Below are 18,946 nucleotides of genomic sequence, written 5' to 3' on the forward strand. Positions count from 1 at the left end.
CTCAGCATATATGCCCATCAGAGCCGCCCGAGAAACCTCATTAGGACTCTTGGCCACAGCATGACACTGGCTTCCATACTTACCAGGCTGCCTTGTTCACTCTGGGAAGAATTTTAGGTTCTAGAGTTATAGACTTCTTAACACTGACAGGCTTAAGTAGTGACTGTAAGAATAACTGATCAAGCCAAAGTCCAGCGACTGCAGTTTTAGGTGGTGATCATTTTAGATGATTTGAATTGCAATACAGTTCTAGGGTGGCACAGTGGTAGTGATGCTGCTCAGAAACATTTTTAATGAGTGTCAAGATTCACCCAAAACTGTATACTGCAATTACATCCAGGCAGCCACCAATAAAGGCTTGAATGTCACTCTCTCTTTCTAACTCTCTTTCACGCACAATAAACCCAATTCCAAATTTTGTTGTTCATAGTCTGTAGAGTAGTTTTAGTGTTGGACTGCCAACATACCAACTAACCAACAAAAAGAACTACTAGATGAAGGTAACAAAGAAGTCTTGACTTTAGATGGAGTGCAAAATTCCTGAACTAATCTTCCTCTAACTTATCTGTAATATTATTGAGTGCCTCCAGGTGGGAATTAAAAAGAAAACTGTGACTTTCCTCCTTTGTTTTGCTGTTGACATTTAAGTTGGTAATAGACAGTTGTACATCACTTGTGAACAGGAATCTCAATGCCGTAGTGCAATCTTTCTTCTCCATTCAAGTAAAGAAAATATTAGTCTCTTGCAGTAATGTTGGCATGAATGTTTCCAGTAGTCATAAAAGACAAATGGTGACTCCTTGCTCAAAAAGTTACCAAAAGTCATCAGAGGACACTGTTGGCAATTTCATTATATAGTGTTTGCCACATCGGGCCTGCTCTCAACTGGTGCTTTACATGGAGTGGGACTATGCTTTTACTCTGAACTCCACTGTACAAGAACCATGAAACCATTATTGTTTGTGTGCACCACCTTCTGCTGATTATAAAGCAGCTGGACTGTCACAGAACTATCAAAATGTGCAGCACTAGTCAACATACCCCTTAAAAACTCCCAGTACTCCCATCATTTGTTTGAACATGTGTGAGTGCTCGAATGGTTTAAGTGCTGTGTATACAGTATGGTTAGAAGAGCTGCAGTTTTTGCTCCAGGCCCTGCAGATAGGTTTGTTTTCTTTTTTGAATATCTTTGTAGTGAGATAGGCTAGAGATGACTCAGTCTCAGACATTGTAATGTATTCAGCCCTTTAGCCACACTGATATGCTGTAGAGATGCCCTGTCTAAGATATTGTAAACTAAATATTTATTGAGTTGTGTATACACACACATACCCCCGTTTTATACTTGTAGGTTGCAGCAGGTTACTTTGTCTGGCTCCCATAATTCAATATAACATCAGTTCAATGCAGATAATTTTGCGTACGTACAGTGACAGCTTCAAGATTGGTGGCATTGTGAGCCGATTATCTGTGCAGTGCATCATCGTACTGTCCTGCCTCTCAGTGAGTGCCTCCTGTTGGAACATCCACGAAGTAACATCAAGCCACCTGCTTGGCATTTTGCTGCAGTGTGGTCTGGATTGACAGCTGCAGCGATCTAAGCTCAACTTTTGCCCTCTGCATCTCAGTCCTCAACCCCACCCCAAGTGTCACCACACAAAAAACCAAAACAAATTTTGCCATCTTTCAACTCTCTTTCTCCTTTCTCTCCCCCTCTCTATGTCTGGTCTCCAGACAGTAGAAGCATGCCATCAATCCTCCTACTGTCAGGGTCTGCTCAGCCCTTCCTCCATACTTAAGCAGCATGTTACATAACGAAGAGAGAGTAAAGGGAAAAGGGAACGGACAACAGAAGTGGAGAAGTTTACAGATGAGAGAAAAAAGAAAGTTGAAGACCAGAGAGGTGCAGAGGGAGGGACGGAAGGGAAGAAAACACAAATAGGGACTGAGATCTGTCTTTGTGGTTAAATTATGCATTTAAAATTATATCATTCTTGAATTCACATGTTCGTGACAACTTTTAACACAATTGACCTCTGATATTGAAATACCCACACAGTAAAAACATTTACAGTAATCCCTCACACATTCGCGCATCAGCATGCGTGACTTCACCTCATTGCAGATGAGACACATCGTTGAGACACAAAAGTGCTTTAAAAAGTTGATCACCTATTTTTCTTCCATTGTTCACAACATTTTCAAGTTTTGATTAAATATTTGTATGAAAACATTTTAGACATTTCTTTCTTTGTTTTCTTGTGAGCATAGTCATAAATAATTTGTCAATCAAAATAGGCCAATCAAAATAATGTACCCAGACATGAGATGATATAATTGCACAACAATGTCCAATTAGATTAACATCTATTGGGTCACAGAAAGTAGTTTGGTAGAGATGTGACATTAGCAGCAACATGTAGCTGAGATAACTCAGTCACTTAGATGAACTTAGTCTTTTTAATTGCATCTGAAATAAGAATAGATCTAGATCCACCCAAATGGAACATTTTGATGGTAACTCATAGATGATAAACACGTGATTCCATGAGAGTATGTCTGGGTCAAGGAAATGGGTGGTATCATGTATTTTTTGCATGAGGAAGATCTTAGTAGCAGTGTTTTTAACCACTTTTGATACACTGCTGATAAATATTTTGTAATGAAATTACAGTAGCTGTTTTCATGACGATAATGTTGGCAGAGATTTGCACTCTCTGTATTCAGTTAAGTAACATTATCATTCACTGGAATGCACAAAATAATTAATCACAAACACACATTGACAAACCTGCTAAATATCAACAACTGATCATTTTTCCATTTTTTCTATTCTTTTGTAAATTTTAACATTGATTTTCTGCAATTTAGTAATTTAATGGATGGATGGATGGATAGACAGACATTAATGCTATTTCATGTCCAGTTCTGTTTCAGTGTCCTTTCCTGCACTATCAATGGTAATGTTTCGGATCCCTGTTCCTATTATATTTTTATACTCTGCCTTCCCCTGATCTATTTGGGTTTGCTGGTGTGCTGCTACATTTTCAATGTACATTTTTTACTGCCTATATTAGTTGAGGTAAAGGAAATTCAGCATAATTATCAAAGGGACAGAGGTTCAGACTGAGACAGCAATTTGGAAATCAGGATGACTGTATGGGGAAATAGTTGAGGCAGGGAAGAGGGTGAAGTGAAAGATGGATGACTACAGCAAAGTCAAAATAAACAGAAGAACATCACTATAGGCAGTACAAGAGGATTCCTTCTTTCAGGAGAAGTGCAGTGATGAAAATCAGTAAGTTCAAAGTGTAGGCATGCTATGGCCTTGGGACACAGGACTCAGTTTGCAACATCACCCCTTGTTTTTATTGATTGTTGCACATTTATGTTGGAGTGCCAAAGGTAACGTTGGAGACTGAATTTCTGTCTTTCAGTGCTCCATTTTCAAATAGTCATCCAACTTCATGTACAGCAATAAAAGAAACCTGTTTTGCATCCCGCTTCAAAGCTGTGATGTGTTGTAATTGTCAGTGTTAGTGTGTTCGTCCGTTACAGAGGAATAAAGCTGATGAGCCATACAATGAAGTTATGGGAAAGAGTAGTGGAAGCTACACTAAGGGCAGAAGTTAGCATTTGTGAGCGGCAGTATGATTTCATGCCAAAAAAAAGAGTACTACAGATGCAGTATTTGCTTTGAAGATGTTGATAGAGAAGTACTGAGAAGGCCAAACGGAGCTGCATTGTGTTTTTGTAGATCTGGAGAAAGCTTATGACAGGGTGACCAGAGAGGATCTGTGGTATTGTATGAGGAAGTCTGGAGTGGCAGAGAAGTATGTTAGAGCGGTGCAGGACATGTATGAGGACTGTAAGACAGTGGTGAGGTGTGCTGTAGGTGTGACAGAGGAGTTCAAGGTGGAGGAGGGACTGCATCAGGGATCAGCTCTGAGCCCCTTCTTGTTCGCTATGGTGATGGACAGGCTAACAGACAAGGTTAGACAGGAATCTCCATGGACTATGATGTTTGCAGATGACATTGTGATCTGCAGTGAGAGCAGGGAACAGGTGGAGGAGAAGCTAGAGAGGTGGAGGTTTGTCCTGGAAAGGAGAGGAATGAAGGTTAGCCGCAGTAAGACAGAGTACATGTGTGTGAATGAGAGGGACCCAAGTGGAAGAGTGAGGTTACAGGGAGAAGAGATCAAGAAGGTGGAGGATTTTAAGTACTTAGGGTCAACAGTCCAGAGCAATGGAGAGTGTGGAAAAGAGGTGAAGAAGTGTGTACAGGCACGATGAAATGGGTGGAGGAAAGTGTCAGGTGTGATGTGTGGTAGAAGAGTTTCAGCTAAAATGAAAGGAAAGTTGTACAAAACTGTTGTGAGACCAGCGATGTTGTTTGGTCTAGAGACAGTGTCACTGAGGAAAAGACAGGAGGCAGAGCTGGAGGTAGCAGAGATGAAGATACTGAGGTTCTCTTTGGGAGTGACCAGGAAGGATAGCATCAGGAATGAGTACATCAAAGGGACAGCACATGTTAGAGGTTTTGGAGATAAAGTCATAGAGACCAGACTGAGATGGTTTGGACATGTCCAGAGGAGAGATAGTGAACATATTGGTAGAAGGATGCTGAGTTTTGAACTGCCAGGCAGGAGGCCTAGAGGAAGACCAAAGAGGAGGCTTATGGATGTAGTGAAAGAGGACATGAAGGTAGTTGGTGTGAGAGAAGAGGATGCAGAAGACAGGGTTAGATGGAGGAAATTGATTCGCTGTGGCGACCCCTGAAGGGAAAAGCCAAAAGGAAAAGAAGTGTGTTTGTCCTTTGGTTTGTTAGTTTGTCCACCAAATATCTTAGCAATTGTTGCAAATAGAAAGATAAAACAAAATGCAGATTACTCGGGCAGCAAAGGGGATGAAAATGAGATGATGACCTTGACCTTGAGAAAATTAGGTCAAGGTCAAATTTCCATTTTTGTACACTTGTGAACTGGATAAGATAGAAAGATGAGGGGGAAGGCCAGTTTGAGTAGCACCATACTGTAGATCAAAGCTAGTGTCAGTCTCTCTGTTTGCCAAAGCTATGCACTAACTTTGATCTGTGGTCAAGGCTAGTGCATAGCTTTGACCTACCCTGAAAGGTCAAAGCTATGCCCTTGTCAGGTACTACTTTCGGGGTACCCTGACCTACACTGGAAGTAGGTCGGGGTAAGACGTGGGATGTTGCAGTGCCTGACTGCCTTGGTTCTTGTTTTAGATAAGGGTTGTTAGAGTGAAGTGGGATTGTTTAGGTTCCCCCATTATGACTACAAGATTTATTTAGCTACCATCTAAATAATGTTTGGAGTACCAACTTTGTAGGTGTACTCTTATTTTATCAAAAGCCCTGGCTTTTCGAAGTTTCAAAAGACCACAAGATTGCTTTGTTCTTGCAAGTGTAAAGAAAGACAAGAAAGTCATAAAGAATACTTTACAAACTTGTATCTCTCTAATCTCACTGTGAAGAACTGGAAACTTCAGGGGGCCTTTTTTTTTCAGCCCCATGGCCTTCATTAATATTTGATCTGTGTGTGTAAAATCCACAAATTTCCCCACTGTGGGACAATAAAGGTCTATTATTATTATTATTATTATTATTATTAAGAATACTGAGTCATGGTGTGTGATTGATGGCACTTACAGTGGGGGAAATTTGAATATATGTGCGCTACACCTATTTTGTTCTCTAAAAGTACTTCTAATTTGGTTGGGGATCAGAAATCATGAACTCTATGTTTAAGAAATATAAGAGACTGAACAAAAGCAAAGTGATTTACATAAGCGCCATTCTTTTCTGAGGTGGAATATCCATACAAATTCAGTAATTTCTTTTCCACTCATCTGTATTGTAATCAGCAGTAGTAATCAATATAATCAATGTAGTAGTAATGTAGTAGTAATCAATGTAGCCACAAGAGGACGAATGTAGCCACAAGAGGACACGAGCCACTGTCTTATTGTGCCGGTCCCAAGCCTGGATTAATACAGAGGGTTGCGTCAGGAAGGGCATCCGGCGTAAAACTTTTGCAAAATTAAACATCCAAAGCAAACCTATGACTTCCATACCGGATCGGCCGAGGCCCGGGTTAATCATCAAATCATCAAATCCAACTTTATTTATACAGGACTTTTCATACATAAAAAATGCACTTGAAAGTGCTTCACAAGATAAACGTGATGAAATAATGAAACATACCACATTAAAAAGTGACACATATAGTCCCCCCCCGCCCCCATTCACACACACATACACACACGCACGCACGCACACACACACACACACACGCAAATACACACACAAACACACACACATGCACACACACACACACATCTGCACAGACGCCCACAGTCACACATACAGTAAGTAGACTGTTAACATGGCTTGGCACTGAGGTTAACAATGACCGCCATCGGCGCTGTTGACCTACAGGGTGCCGGTGGAAATTGGACTACTGTTGGTCGAAGAAGGAAAGGAGGAAAGTGTGTTCGTAGGTTGAGTTTTGAACTGCCAGGCAGGAGGCCTAAAGGAAGACAAAAGAAGAGGTATATGGATGTAGTGAAAGAGGACATGAAGGTAGTTGGTGTGAGAGAAGAGGATGCGAAGGACAGGGTTAGATGGAGGCAATTGATTCGCTGTGGCGACCCCTGAAGGGAAAAGCCGAAAGGACAAGAAGTATTGTAATCAGCAGTGATCGGTTTTTTCCAACCATGGCATTCTTTCAGGCATCATCTTCTCCCTAATCTTCATACCATTTTACTGTTATTTCATTGAAAAACTGGTCATTTGGAATTACGTGAATAAAGACAACATGGCTAAAATTGTGTTTTCACAAGATTTGCAGTGCGTGAACATAGTTTTGCATATGAATTATGACAAAATAAAAGTATGTGTGCATTTTTAAATTCCCTGTATTCAGCTGTGTCAGGCTTTAAAGGATCTTCTTTATGCAAACTTGGCCATTACCACATTGCTGTGTTGTTCACTGTCCAATAAAATCTGAGGTTGCAGGAGAGGTCTGTCTTAAATCACTCTACTATACCTGGGTGTGTATATGTTTGTTTGTGTGTGTGTTTATAGAGCTGTGTGTAACAGAGCCTCTCTTGGTTGTCTGCACAATGGCCATTGTGTCACTGGCGAAGAGGTTGCCTGTTTGCCGCAGAGCTTGTACTTGAGAAAAGACACCTGAGTTAATAAATCAGTCCTGCTCTGTCTTTCGATTTTCACCTTTCTGACTGTTCAACTGCTGGTACTAATTTAGCTTTATCTCTGTATTTATAACATTTTTTTTGCCCATCTCTAATTCTTTTTCTTTTGTCTTCTTATTTGTTATTTGTTTGTTTACTCCCATTTCAGTATACCTGACCCTTTTCTCTTTTCTCTTTCTCTGTCTTCCCTCCTTATGCTCTCACACATATGCCACCCAGTTTTACCCCAGGCCTTGGTTGTATTTGATTCTTTTCTCTACACTTGGATGAGAAATGTATTTTGATACCAAGCATATGTCTGTACAACAAACACTTTGTAGTATGCCTGGTAATTATTTTGTTCAAAGTTGTCTGCCAATTTGTATTTTACTGTTCTTTACCTTACCTTCTGTTGTTTTCTCAGATGTCTAAGGATGGAAAAACACCACAGATTTTTTTTTTTTGGTTGAGATTAGCAATTTGGCCCTAATTAAGCCACCCCACATGAAGCTCCAAAGTCATAGTAAATATTCAATGATATGGCATTTCGCTCTTGTTTTTTTCACAGCACTTCTATCTACAAAGTTGGGCTGGGATAGAAGTTTTTACTCCTCTTAATTAGATCAAGGAATCTGTAAGAAGTCTTGTACTGTTCGGCACCCATTACAGCCTATTAGAAATCATAAACCTACTCCCTGAGCTCTTTAAATAAGCTGTATCAACAATGCCACAGTGTTTTGGCAGTGTGCTGCTGATTTTATACATTGTTGAACATGAAAGAACATGAAAACTGAGCTTTTGAAGAGGTATTGTTTAGTTGTAATTCAGGGGGAAAAAAAGTGTCAAATGAGCATATCAGGAACTGTTATATCTATTTTCATGTTTCTGTGGACTGTAGTCTAGGGAATGCAAGCATCTGACACGTGTAGCATAAGCATAATTTTTGCCAGCAACAATTGCCGCTCAATGCCCCGCTTATGTTTTATACAATGAAAAGTAATTATGCTATAATAGGTTTAACTTAATTGAATGACTGTCCCAACCATGAAAACATACCCCAAGAATTAATAACATCAATATCATTGTTGATTTGATAGTTATGCAAGAAAAAATATATTTTGTATGTGGTACTTTCCTTTAGGTTTTCTTCAGGCCCAAGCTCAAGACGTATCAAATCTAACAGAATTATAAAAGTTGAAGCGACAATGTGACTTTAGGTGTAAATCATTATTATGAAATAGCTCATTGTATTTTTCACCCATAGATTTAAACATTCTGGCAGATCCAAATACAGTAATCTAAAATTATTATCTATTATTATTAGATCACCTATTATTATTATTTGGATCCAGATCAGACTTGGATGTGTCAGATTTTAATAAAATAAGCATTTTAAACATTAACAAACACAGCGTACGGATGCTGTCAGCCAATAGAATGCTCATACGGTATTAAGTGACTACCTATTAAAATACGCAATGAGGTGAAGCCGGGCATCTTGAAATGCGAATGAGCAAGGGATTACTGTATTTATTTATTGACTTAACGTTTACGTGAATCAAAAATTCTAATTTGTTCCTTTTAGTATTGACTACAAATTTATATATTTCAATACACATTAAACAGGCAGTGCAGTCAGTGAATGATCAGAAATAGCTTTTTGGCTGGGATGCAGATGTTCATTGACAGTGGAAAATATGATAGCCATAAATGTACAATGTTTAATCTATACTCCAGCAATTTGTTCTTCACCAATAGAAAACCTATGTGACAAAGCGGGGTTGATATTATAATAAGATTAATATTAGATTAACTAAATAACAAATCCAAGTTGATGTTTTTTTGTAAAGCTCAGTCTACTGTATAACAAAGCAGCAACCTATAATTCTAATATTTTTCTTTTATCTCTCCGTGCTGCGTCCTATCTTTAATTTGATTTTGGACGGACAGCATTATGAATAGGAACTTTTTCATTGAATTTGCTTTTGCACTGTTATAAAGTATTTCTTCAGTTAGCAGTGTCCTAGCTAATTACATTTTTCTCTCTCGCATAAATTTCTGCCGACAACCTCAGTGCAGTAATTGCATTACATTTGATATTAATTTACATGCATAGACATGGGAGAGCATAATTGCATTTACATGCACAGTACAAAAAAAAATGCGTGCATTTACACACAGTCATGCACTCAGTGGTTATATGAATGTAAATACACATTCATATATGGCACATTAAGGCACCTCATGCAAGAAAAAAATCCAGAGAGATTGTTTCAGTGATTGTCAACTCAGTTTACTCTCCTGGCAGGCTCAGTGTCAGAAGAGATTGTGTTCTTTTAGTGGAGAGTGCACACTTGTACCCAGTGTGATTCTGGTATTGTGAGAAGAGAGGCAGAAAGAAGAGAGAACTGTTAGGAGATATGTTGCATAAGGAGGTGCAGTGAAGTGTAAAAGAGAACAGGTGGCTCTCATTTCTGCCATCTAGCTTTACATGCCATCTTCTCATTGTGTGTGTGTGTGTGTGTGTGTGTGTGTGTGTGTGTGTGTGTGTGTGTGTGTGTGTGTGTGTGTGGGTGTGTTTGTGTGTTTGTGTATGTGTGTGTGTCCCATTGCTTTGCAAGTAAGGATTTGAGCATGAGTGCATATCTTCATACATGCATATAATAACTTGTCTTGTTTCTCTCTTTGCATGTGTGTGTGCATCTGTTCTGTAGTGATGAGGTTCTGGTTGGTTTAGAAACAATTAGAACAAGCTATAGGAGCTCAGAATGATCGTTCTCCAAATGTCACCCAATTAACAATATATGCTCAGCATAAAACAGTGCTCCCTCCTTTTGCCTGTCCCTCTATCTGTCCCTGTGTCTTTTGTCTTTCTCTCCCTCTGTCTCTTGAGACATGTTCACTTCTCATACACTCTAGCAGACAGAAGGCAGAATAAATCCTAAATTCTCATTTGCTTCTGTCTCTTTCTTGTTTCTTCTTGCCTTACTTTGTTAGACCAATCATCCAGGCTGGTTGTCAGGACTAGGCAGCAGCAGCCTGCCTCCAAAGGACCGAAGGGTAGCACGGGCAGCATTCGGAGGGGACCACTCTAACCAGCACCCCAACCGCCAGCATCCGCCGCCGCATGGCCGGTCTGTGCCCACTGAGCGACTCACTGCGGGGGAGGAGCACCACTGTCAGGGCATCTCGACACAGTTCACAACCCCTTACCCTGCTCCACATCGGGCTCCGAGCCTCTCCAACCGGTCTTCTGCCACTTCTGCAATGTCACCCCAAGCCTCATCTATTACTATAGCCAATCTTCAAGTCTCAAGTCAATGCCAAGGCTCTGTTTCAACAACTGGTACTCGTATTGAGGTTCCATCTTCGTCCTCTAGGCAGCCGGTGTGGGTGTCCTCCTCTTCTGAATCCTTAGCTCAAGGGCTAGGAGGTGGAGTACGGAGAGGAGAACACCATCCCCCCAGTCATATACCTCGTGCAGTTGGGACCGGCTCCTCTTCAAGCCTCCTCAGTCTCGCAAGCCGTAGGACCCCCTCTCCAAGCATCTCCCCTCCACATCCTACTTCGTCCTCAGCCTCCTCTTCCTCATCCTCTACATTTATGGGTCGTTTAGGACAACCACCTCGAGGTCCTCTGTCTCTGCATAGCTACAGTCGTAAAAATGTCTTCCTCCAACATTCCCTGCACACCTCTGAGCTGCAAGCTCTGACGCAGAGAGAGACTTGATGACACATAAACATTATGCTGTCCCAAACACAAGCAGCCATATTGACTAAAGTGACTTTATAGATAAACTGCTGCTCCTTCAGTACAAAAAAAAATACTCAACCACATGTGCTTACATTCATACTACATATCATTTTACAGTTCAGTCCATGGATTTGCTTACTAAAACACACTCATATGCAAGGTCACACACACAGACATATCAGGCTGCATGAAAAAGGCACTCACCCGTCTGTCAGAACTCCCACGTTGTGTCATGCTGACAGTTTAGATGTGCTTACGCCCACGGACAGACAAACTGCATGATGAGTCATATCTTATATCTGTTGCGTGCGCGCGCGCGCGCGCACACAGACACACACACACATACACGCACGCACGCACGCACACACACACACACACACACACACACACACAAAAGTGAACATAAATGGGGTTATTCATGTGTGGTTATTGTTAAATGATTTTGTTTTTTCTAAATATCAATTTAAGTTTTACCAGGTGAGACCATGTGCTGCTGAAGGAACTGTGGAAGGGACCATAAACATCAGATCAACCATCATTCCTTGATGTCCAGTGAGAAAAATACATGTTTAGATGAACATCCACACAATGACTCTGCTACTGCATGCTTATTATAGGTAGGTAGAGGTGAGCATGTTGTATTCCAATAGAATCATAACTGTCACCTAAATTGCCAATTTTACTCAACCTGCTCAACGTGGGACTCTAGCACCTCTGTTCCCCTCCGTCCTTCAGTATAAGTACTAGGAAGCTGCTGGGGAGGGTCTGTGTTGTGTGTGTTTCTGTGATGCAGCGGAGGTAGGAACAACGTTGCCTTAAACATCTATAGAAACACACAACGTGGAAGGATGAGATGGGGGTGTGATGTTTTAACATATAATATGTGCAGCACACATCCGTTGATTTCAATAAGCAGTTAAAATGAAAAAAAAAAAGTTTTTTGAATGAACTAATTAACTTAATTTTATTGTACTTAAGTGGTTACAGTAAATTATTTTATGATTTATAATTTTCAATGTATTTTATAAGTTGAATTTATATATATTTTTAAGTTTATTGCACTTAACTATAAATTTATTTGTAATATAAGTCCAATTTAGAGTTGCTAATGTTGCACGTATGTGAACTGTGGGAGAAGGTTCAACCAACTGGACAGAACTCACATGACATGAGGAGAATCAAACTCCATGCGGTTTAGACCCAAGAACCTTCTTGGTAGGAGAAGGCTGTGCTAATCATAACTGCACTAAGAGCAAAGTGACAGCATGTGCAGATACGACAGCCTATAGATTAAATTCCACATACAGTAATTTCTTAATTTACTTGTTCCTATTAAGTGTTGTACCTTGTCAAATTGATTTGAAAAGACAAGTAGGATTTACTAATGCAGTAGAATTTTGTATTAAAATAATACACATTAAAAAATGCAACAGTTATTAGCATTAGAATCACAATTTCACTAATTTTTCCAGCAAATTTAAAAAGAAGGAAATTATCTGAAAATGTCCTCAAATTGACATGTGAACAGGTGTCACAGAGAAAAGTATGTTGCGGTGCCTTTGTGTGATCTCTGTGTAAAAAGGGCTAAAGCTTCATGGGGTGAGGCTGTTGTCTGTCGTAATGTTCATTCTCCTGTTCATATTAGTAAAGCATTAGATTTATTCTCACCTTAATTCTTGGCCCCTTTCTGCAGAAACACAAAGTTGTGATATTTACCTGTTATTTACTAGAATAAATACATACCAACAATGTTAAATTAATGCATTACAGACATTCATATGATGATACTGTCCCATGATTAAATAATAAAATATCAGACAATGGTTTTAACCAGAAGACATTTATATTTTGCATGCCCTATGCTGCCGAGATAGGCTCCGGCTCCCCGTGACCCGCTGCGGCGGATATAGCAGTGGTAATCTGAAGATGACTGACTGACTGAATATTACATCATTTTTTCCCCAGCAGAGGGAAATATCCAAATATGGAATGAAGCCTCTCATATTCTCTTTAAGGCTGGTTTTCAAATGTGAATATTAGGGTTCTGTGATAAATGAGTGTCAAAAGTTTTTAATTTTGGTAATTTTAAGGCAATCAATCTGAATGGAGTTCAGGTAAATCATGAAGCAAATATTGCACCAAACATGTTTACTTGAGCCCCCCCCCCACAAAAAAGGGGGGTGGGGTGTAATAGCACCAGCATGACCTAGTCCTTATAAATATATATGCCTTATTTTATATTTCTGATTTCTAATATGTCGATTTTCAGTTTTTAAAACTTACCCAACAACATGAATTTGGCATTATAAAATTATATTAGACACCAACCTTTAATGTGAGATTAACATAAGTGAATAGACTCAGACTGCCCTTTTTCCTTTTCCTGGGGGCCCCACTGTTGACTGCAGGGCAGAGGTTCACTGCTGTTGCTGTCCACAGAATATGTTCAGTTTTGGAGAAGCTGTTGGCCTTGTCTGCCTCTAAACAGCACTTCCCTGTAGGGCAGATGTATAAATTGTGTGTTAGTGTGTGTGAGGTAGTGTGTAATACACCCCTCATGAGTCAGGGGTTTGGTTGAGGTGAAGAAAAGCCTGAAGGAAGACTACTCCTCTCCGACTATTAGAAGCTGCAACCCTCTGGTCCCCTTCACTTGCACATTTCCTCTCCCTCCAGATGTATTTATATATTTATTTGCTTTTTCACCTTTCTCCTCCCAGCCAAGACTTATTCCCCTTCAGCCCCAACCTCTCTGTATTTCCCCTCTCTACTCCCCAGCATCCCACCAGATTTCATAAAAGCTCAGTGGTTCCTTAAGTTCTTCTCATTTTCAGTCTGTGATTTCCTTACCCCACTTCCTCTCCCCTATCTTCGTCTCCTGCTATCACCTGATATTGTCATGTAGTGTATCCATCAGAAACTCTGTTGGAATACTCTCAGTCTTGGTCATTGGGACCTGTAGCGCAATTGATTTTCAAGCTGTAATCAGGAATTAATCATGCATCTGATGAATCCAATTAAGTTCCTGGTTGGGTAGAAGGTTGTCAGTAATGTAGCTCCTGAGCATCTGGACTGAGAAATACAGCTTATCACTCCCTGCTTGGTTTGTTTTCAGTTGGAATGAACTGCAATTTGTCACCAAATGACCTTCTAAGATCTGCTATTTACGTCCCTCATCAGTGCATGCATGTTGATATAGCTGACACTATGTGGGAGCATTTGGCTCAGTCTACACTGCCCACTCATATTTTATTTTGTTTCTCAAACAGGTGTGCTTCTTTCAGTTGTTTTAAACTCACAAAACCACAAAGGTAGTTTTTTTTTTTTTTTTTGATCTCGTGTGTCCTGAAAGGGAAAACCCCACGCTTGGAGTTTGGCAGCTCAAACACTGTCTGGAGGTCTGTTAAACACATTACTGTACACCCAGACAAAATTTGTAAGAGCAAACTGATATTTAATTTCAAACAAGGGTCTGCAGTCTGCAGTCACATCAAAACAATGATTTCTTCTCTTGCTTTAGCAGTATGCCCTGCATGTGAGACACCATGTTTCATTTGTTGTGTTATTTATTGTTTTATGCCTTACTTATATTTATTGCCATTGAATGGAACGTGGCGCTAAAAAATAAATATAATAATCATGAAATGAAATGACGGTAACATCATAATGTTACTGTTGTAGTTTTAATAAATCATATATATTACGCTGTCTTAGCTTTTTAATGTGCTTACTGTATTGTTTCTTTACAACTGCTGAAACTGAATTATACAATTGTACATAGATTATTATAACTGTTAACATTCTCTGTTAAGTGATGCAAATTATTTATGTCCGAATAAATGGCACTTAAAACTAGGTTTCACATGTGTTGTTTGCACACGGTATATTAAAAAATGAAAATTAGTTTCAGTGACAAACGTCAGATGCAGTCAGTAGTCTGAGCCAAAAGCATTTCCCGCTGAAGTTACATATCAGAAGACTTGCTGGATTTTAAATGTAATGGCCAGTTAACTTGTTTAGAGGTGCAGGGCCGCTGGTTCAACAGGGGTTCTTTGAAATCCAGCCTTTGCACTAAAATTGATTCTGTCTCACAAGACTTTGACAGCGATGACTTTCTAAACTTCTGATGTTTGTCCTGACAATAATCCACTTAAGCCGAAGTCTTTGTGTTGTAAAAAAAAAAAGCTATTGGATTAACTTGTACACTGTGAGTCTCTGACTTGTTCACAAATAAATTCACAAGGAACAATCCCCCATCCATGGAAAAAAAAAGAAAAGAAAAATTTCCTGTGTCCTTCTAAGCAGTTTTAAAATATTATCACTTTTGAAAGAAACTGGTTTGGTTATCTGTGCTCAGAAAACCTTGCAGTGTGTTTATCCAAAGTATTTCTCTTTATTTTTTTGTCAAATTGATTTTTTTGTCACTCTCCCAGTTATTTGTTCACATGATAAATGTTTTATCTAATGATTTTTGTCCACTGTTTCCTTATTGTTAGCATTTTACACAAATAAAATTGATAGAAACCTTTTGTGGAGACTTTGATTGCTTATTTTCCATCACTGATGTTTTGGAATGAAAATGACAGTCATTATGATACCATCAATCCTGGTTTTGGTCTTACAATAGAAAAATAAAAGGAAACAAATCTGATAGCAGAATTTTTATTGTTCATAAAAAAAATCTAACAAAAGAAGCAGAAGTAAGATTTTAGTACATCTCCTTCAACATATAAATACAACTGCAAGAAATTCAGCCAAAGATTTTATGTGATTTTGCTTGACCAACGCAGCCCTTGAGACAGTTCTGTGGAAATCCATTAATCTCTGCATATTTAGGGAAACTACAAAAACACACACAAAAAAACCCCAAACCCTGGCATCTTGCAATCATAAAGAAAATTATAAAGAAAGCTATAAAAATACCCTGGACATCTCTCTCAGGTTCTATAAAAATGTAATTTCATGCCCAGCTCAGGTTCCACACCCTCCCTCAAGTTAATTAGTTTTGCATGATACCTCTGACAAACAGACACAGGTGGAAGCATAATCTCCTTTGCTTGATGTAATAAGGTGTATCTGTGAAATGACTTGGACATACTGGAGCAATGACGATTCAGTCTGCTTCCACAAAAGCAGAGTGGCACGGTAAAGTAGTGAATCCACAAAAACCTGGGCTCCATCACTCAGGCAGGGTAGATTTCACTGTACAGATCTAAAGTGAAAGAATAGAAAAGTTTAAGTAGAACAATAAAGAAAACAATATATAGCATTTCTGTGAACTGTAAGAGGCTTTAGACGCCAGACAGAAGAATGTTTACCTCATTTGACATCCCCCTCCATCCTATTTAAGAGAGGTTTCATTTGGCAGTGACCATAAAGTATAGAAGTGTTTAGAAAATCAATTACATTAGAATGAGTTTGTGAACATGCTGTGTGGGATGCAGACTTTGACTGTTTACCCCTTAGGGGGGACCTGTGCACGCTTGTCATTTCTGCACTCAATTAGTGGTGGTGATATTATGACAGCCTGACTAAGGCATACATTCACACGAGATGAGGAGACAGTAGGTTTGATTCTAATTTGATGTAATTGATAGGGCCGAAGGTCAGCAAATCAGTAAACCCACTACTGATTAACAGAACTTTGAAGTTCACAAAGATCAAGTCATAGACGGTAGTTGTATTATAGCTGTATTATAGCTGCTGTTGAAGAATCCAAAGTAGGCTGCAAGCTTAGTATTAATTGGTTACGTGTTTATAAATAGTAGAATTATAAAATGTTATTAGTAAATGATAGTTGTTTGTCAGTGTCAGTCTGTAAAGAAGCAATAAATTCTGCTTTCATTGTTTGATGTCTTTATTGTTGAGTTTTGAATTAATAATAGAACACAACACTGGCAAAACATAACCAAATGTCAAGTTGTCACTTTGTAATTCTAGTAATTTTACGGGTGTTTGTGTGTTTTCTTAATTTTGTAGAGAAGAAATAATTCAATAAATTGGTATATAAATAGAAAGGAAGACAATTGAGCAAATAACTCCAAGTACAACTGTGAGGCGCTGATCAGTAGTTTTTAGTATGAAAATAAATGTAGACACACTGGAATAAAACAACCTTATGGGGAATAAGGGAGTAGTAACTGACCATTGTAGAGGGAAGTTCATTAAATTCTATATAAGGGGTACTTTACTAGTTAAAAAAATGGATATTTGGGAAAAGAAATGGTGTCAACAACCTTATTCTAATTGTGTGATTGAATAAAAAAGAACGGAATACCTGTATAATACACAACAATGGTTATGTAAGTTGTCACACAATAAAAATCACTGTAAATTGAAGACTGCATTATAAAGAAAGGTTTGTCTCAATGATTCCATGGGTCAACCAGTTTTAGATGCCTGCTGGAACCTTCTAGATAGATCAATGTCAGCATAGATCAACGCCAACTGGCACGAGATATACAGTACATTTGAATGTCAGTCAGTCATCTTCGGATTACCACCGCTATATCCGCCGCAGTGAGTCACAGGGAACCGGAGCCTATCTTGGCGACATAGGGTGTGAGGCGGGGGACACTCTGGGCATGACGCCAGTGCACCGCGGAGCCACACACAAAGACACACAACCATGCACACACACACTCATTCCTACGGGCAATTTGGAACGGCCAATCAACCTGAAGCGCATGCTTTTGGAGGTGGGAGGAAGCCGGTCCGCCATGTTGTGAGGCGGCAGCGCTAACCACTGCGCCACTGTGCCGCCCATATTTGAATGTTTTATTGATAAAAAAAAAAAACTGAAATTGCATAACTTGAAGTAATGATATATTTGGTGAACAAAGTGTGTCATTTTACCACCCTCTTACTGTGTGTTCCCACTTCTCACCATGTGTCCTTCCGTCTGTATTCATTAGCCAGTCCTTAGCAACTAAGCCTCAAGCTCTTTTATTTAGTTTTACTATAAACGCACTGTTGTTAAATGTTATTCTGACAGGGAGTGTGCGTACTTAGTATTTACTGGTGACTGACAGTCTCAAAATCAAACCAACATGTGGCACCAGGTGCCATTAATTTAACTGACATTCGTTCTTAATTTCCCATCGGGGATCAAACCAGTATATAAAATTAAAAAAAAATAAAAAATTGTTAAATAATGTTAAATATAGTGAATGTGACTCAACAACCAAGAGCCCACGTGAATCTGTTTGCTAATATATCATATCTAACTAGGTTAAGGAGGAGCCAAGAAATGTCCACTTTCAGCAAACCCACAAATGAAATTGGCAATAAAATATAACCAACGAAGAAAAAAAGTTAAAACTTTTACAGTTCAACTTCTCCTGATGAACTCATGCATTAACTACAAGATTTTTGTAACAATCTGTAATTCAACGAAGTCTGGATTGGATTTTTATGAAGGGATAGATTCACGAATTTTGTCTCTAACAAGGCAAGACGGAGATTTTTGCAGTCGATCAGGACAGGGCTCTATGAAGCCTGGTTGGGGAGCGGGGCATGTGCCACTGAGGGAAGCTATGAGCTTTGGATTTTGCTTTCTTTTAACTGCTGTGAGCATCCTGGGGGCAGACATTCTGATGACACATGTGTCTTGTTGGAATTTGGTTTAGGGTTTAACTTAATTACAAAGGGACCATTGGGACTTGGGGAAGGTGTGAAGTCTAGTGAGGGACCTTGCAATAATATAATGACAGTCACATGTTAGAACATACCTCTGTAATAAAAACTCAGAGAATTAATTATTAAACCATTTAGAGGAAAGTTGACAACTAATTTTCTTGTATATAGCACAACAGATTGTATTTCTTCTTCTTCTGAAAGGCACCCTAGAGTGTTATTAATCACATTTTGTCCATTGTAAGGGTGCCCTGTAGGACAATTTTGACCAATGGAGAGGCACCTTTGTATATTGGGCCCTCTTAGATTGTCATCATCATTTACCATCAAAGGATCCACCTTTGAG

General features: G+C 39.2%; 1 protein-coding gene across 2 annotated transcripts in view; it reads left to right on the forward strand.

Moving 5' to 3' along the window:
* ccser1 (coiled-coil serine-rich protein 1) overlaps positions 1–15,494 on the forward strand; it is a 141,539-nt gene extending 126,045 nt beyond the window's left edge. The window contains exon 12 of one of the 2 annotated variants that reach the window (XM_068309925.1): positions 10,213–15,494. In XM_068309925.1, coding sequence (XP_068166026.1) covers positions 10,213–10,944 — 732 coding nt within the window. In that variant the 3' untranslated portion in view covers positions 10,945–15,494. The remainder of the gene's footprint in view (positions 1–10,212) is intronic. The other variant, XM_068309926.1, reaches the window with a different exon arrangement.
* Positions 15,495–18,946: the final 3,452 nt, after the last annotated feature.

Source organism: Antennarius striatus, chromosome 3, assembly GCF_040054535.1.
Source record: "Antennarius striatus isolate MH-2024 chromosome 3, ASM4005453v1, whole genome shotgun sequence".
Lineage (NCBI taxonomy): Eukaryota > Metazoa > Chordata > Actinopteri > Lophiiformes > Antennariidae > Antennarius > Antennarius striatus.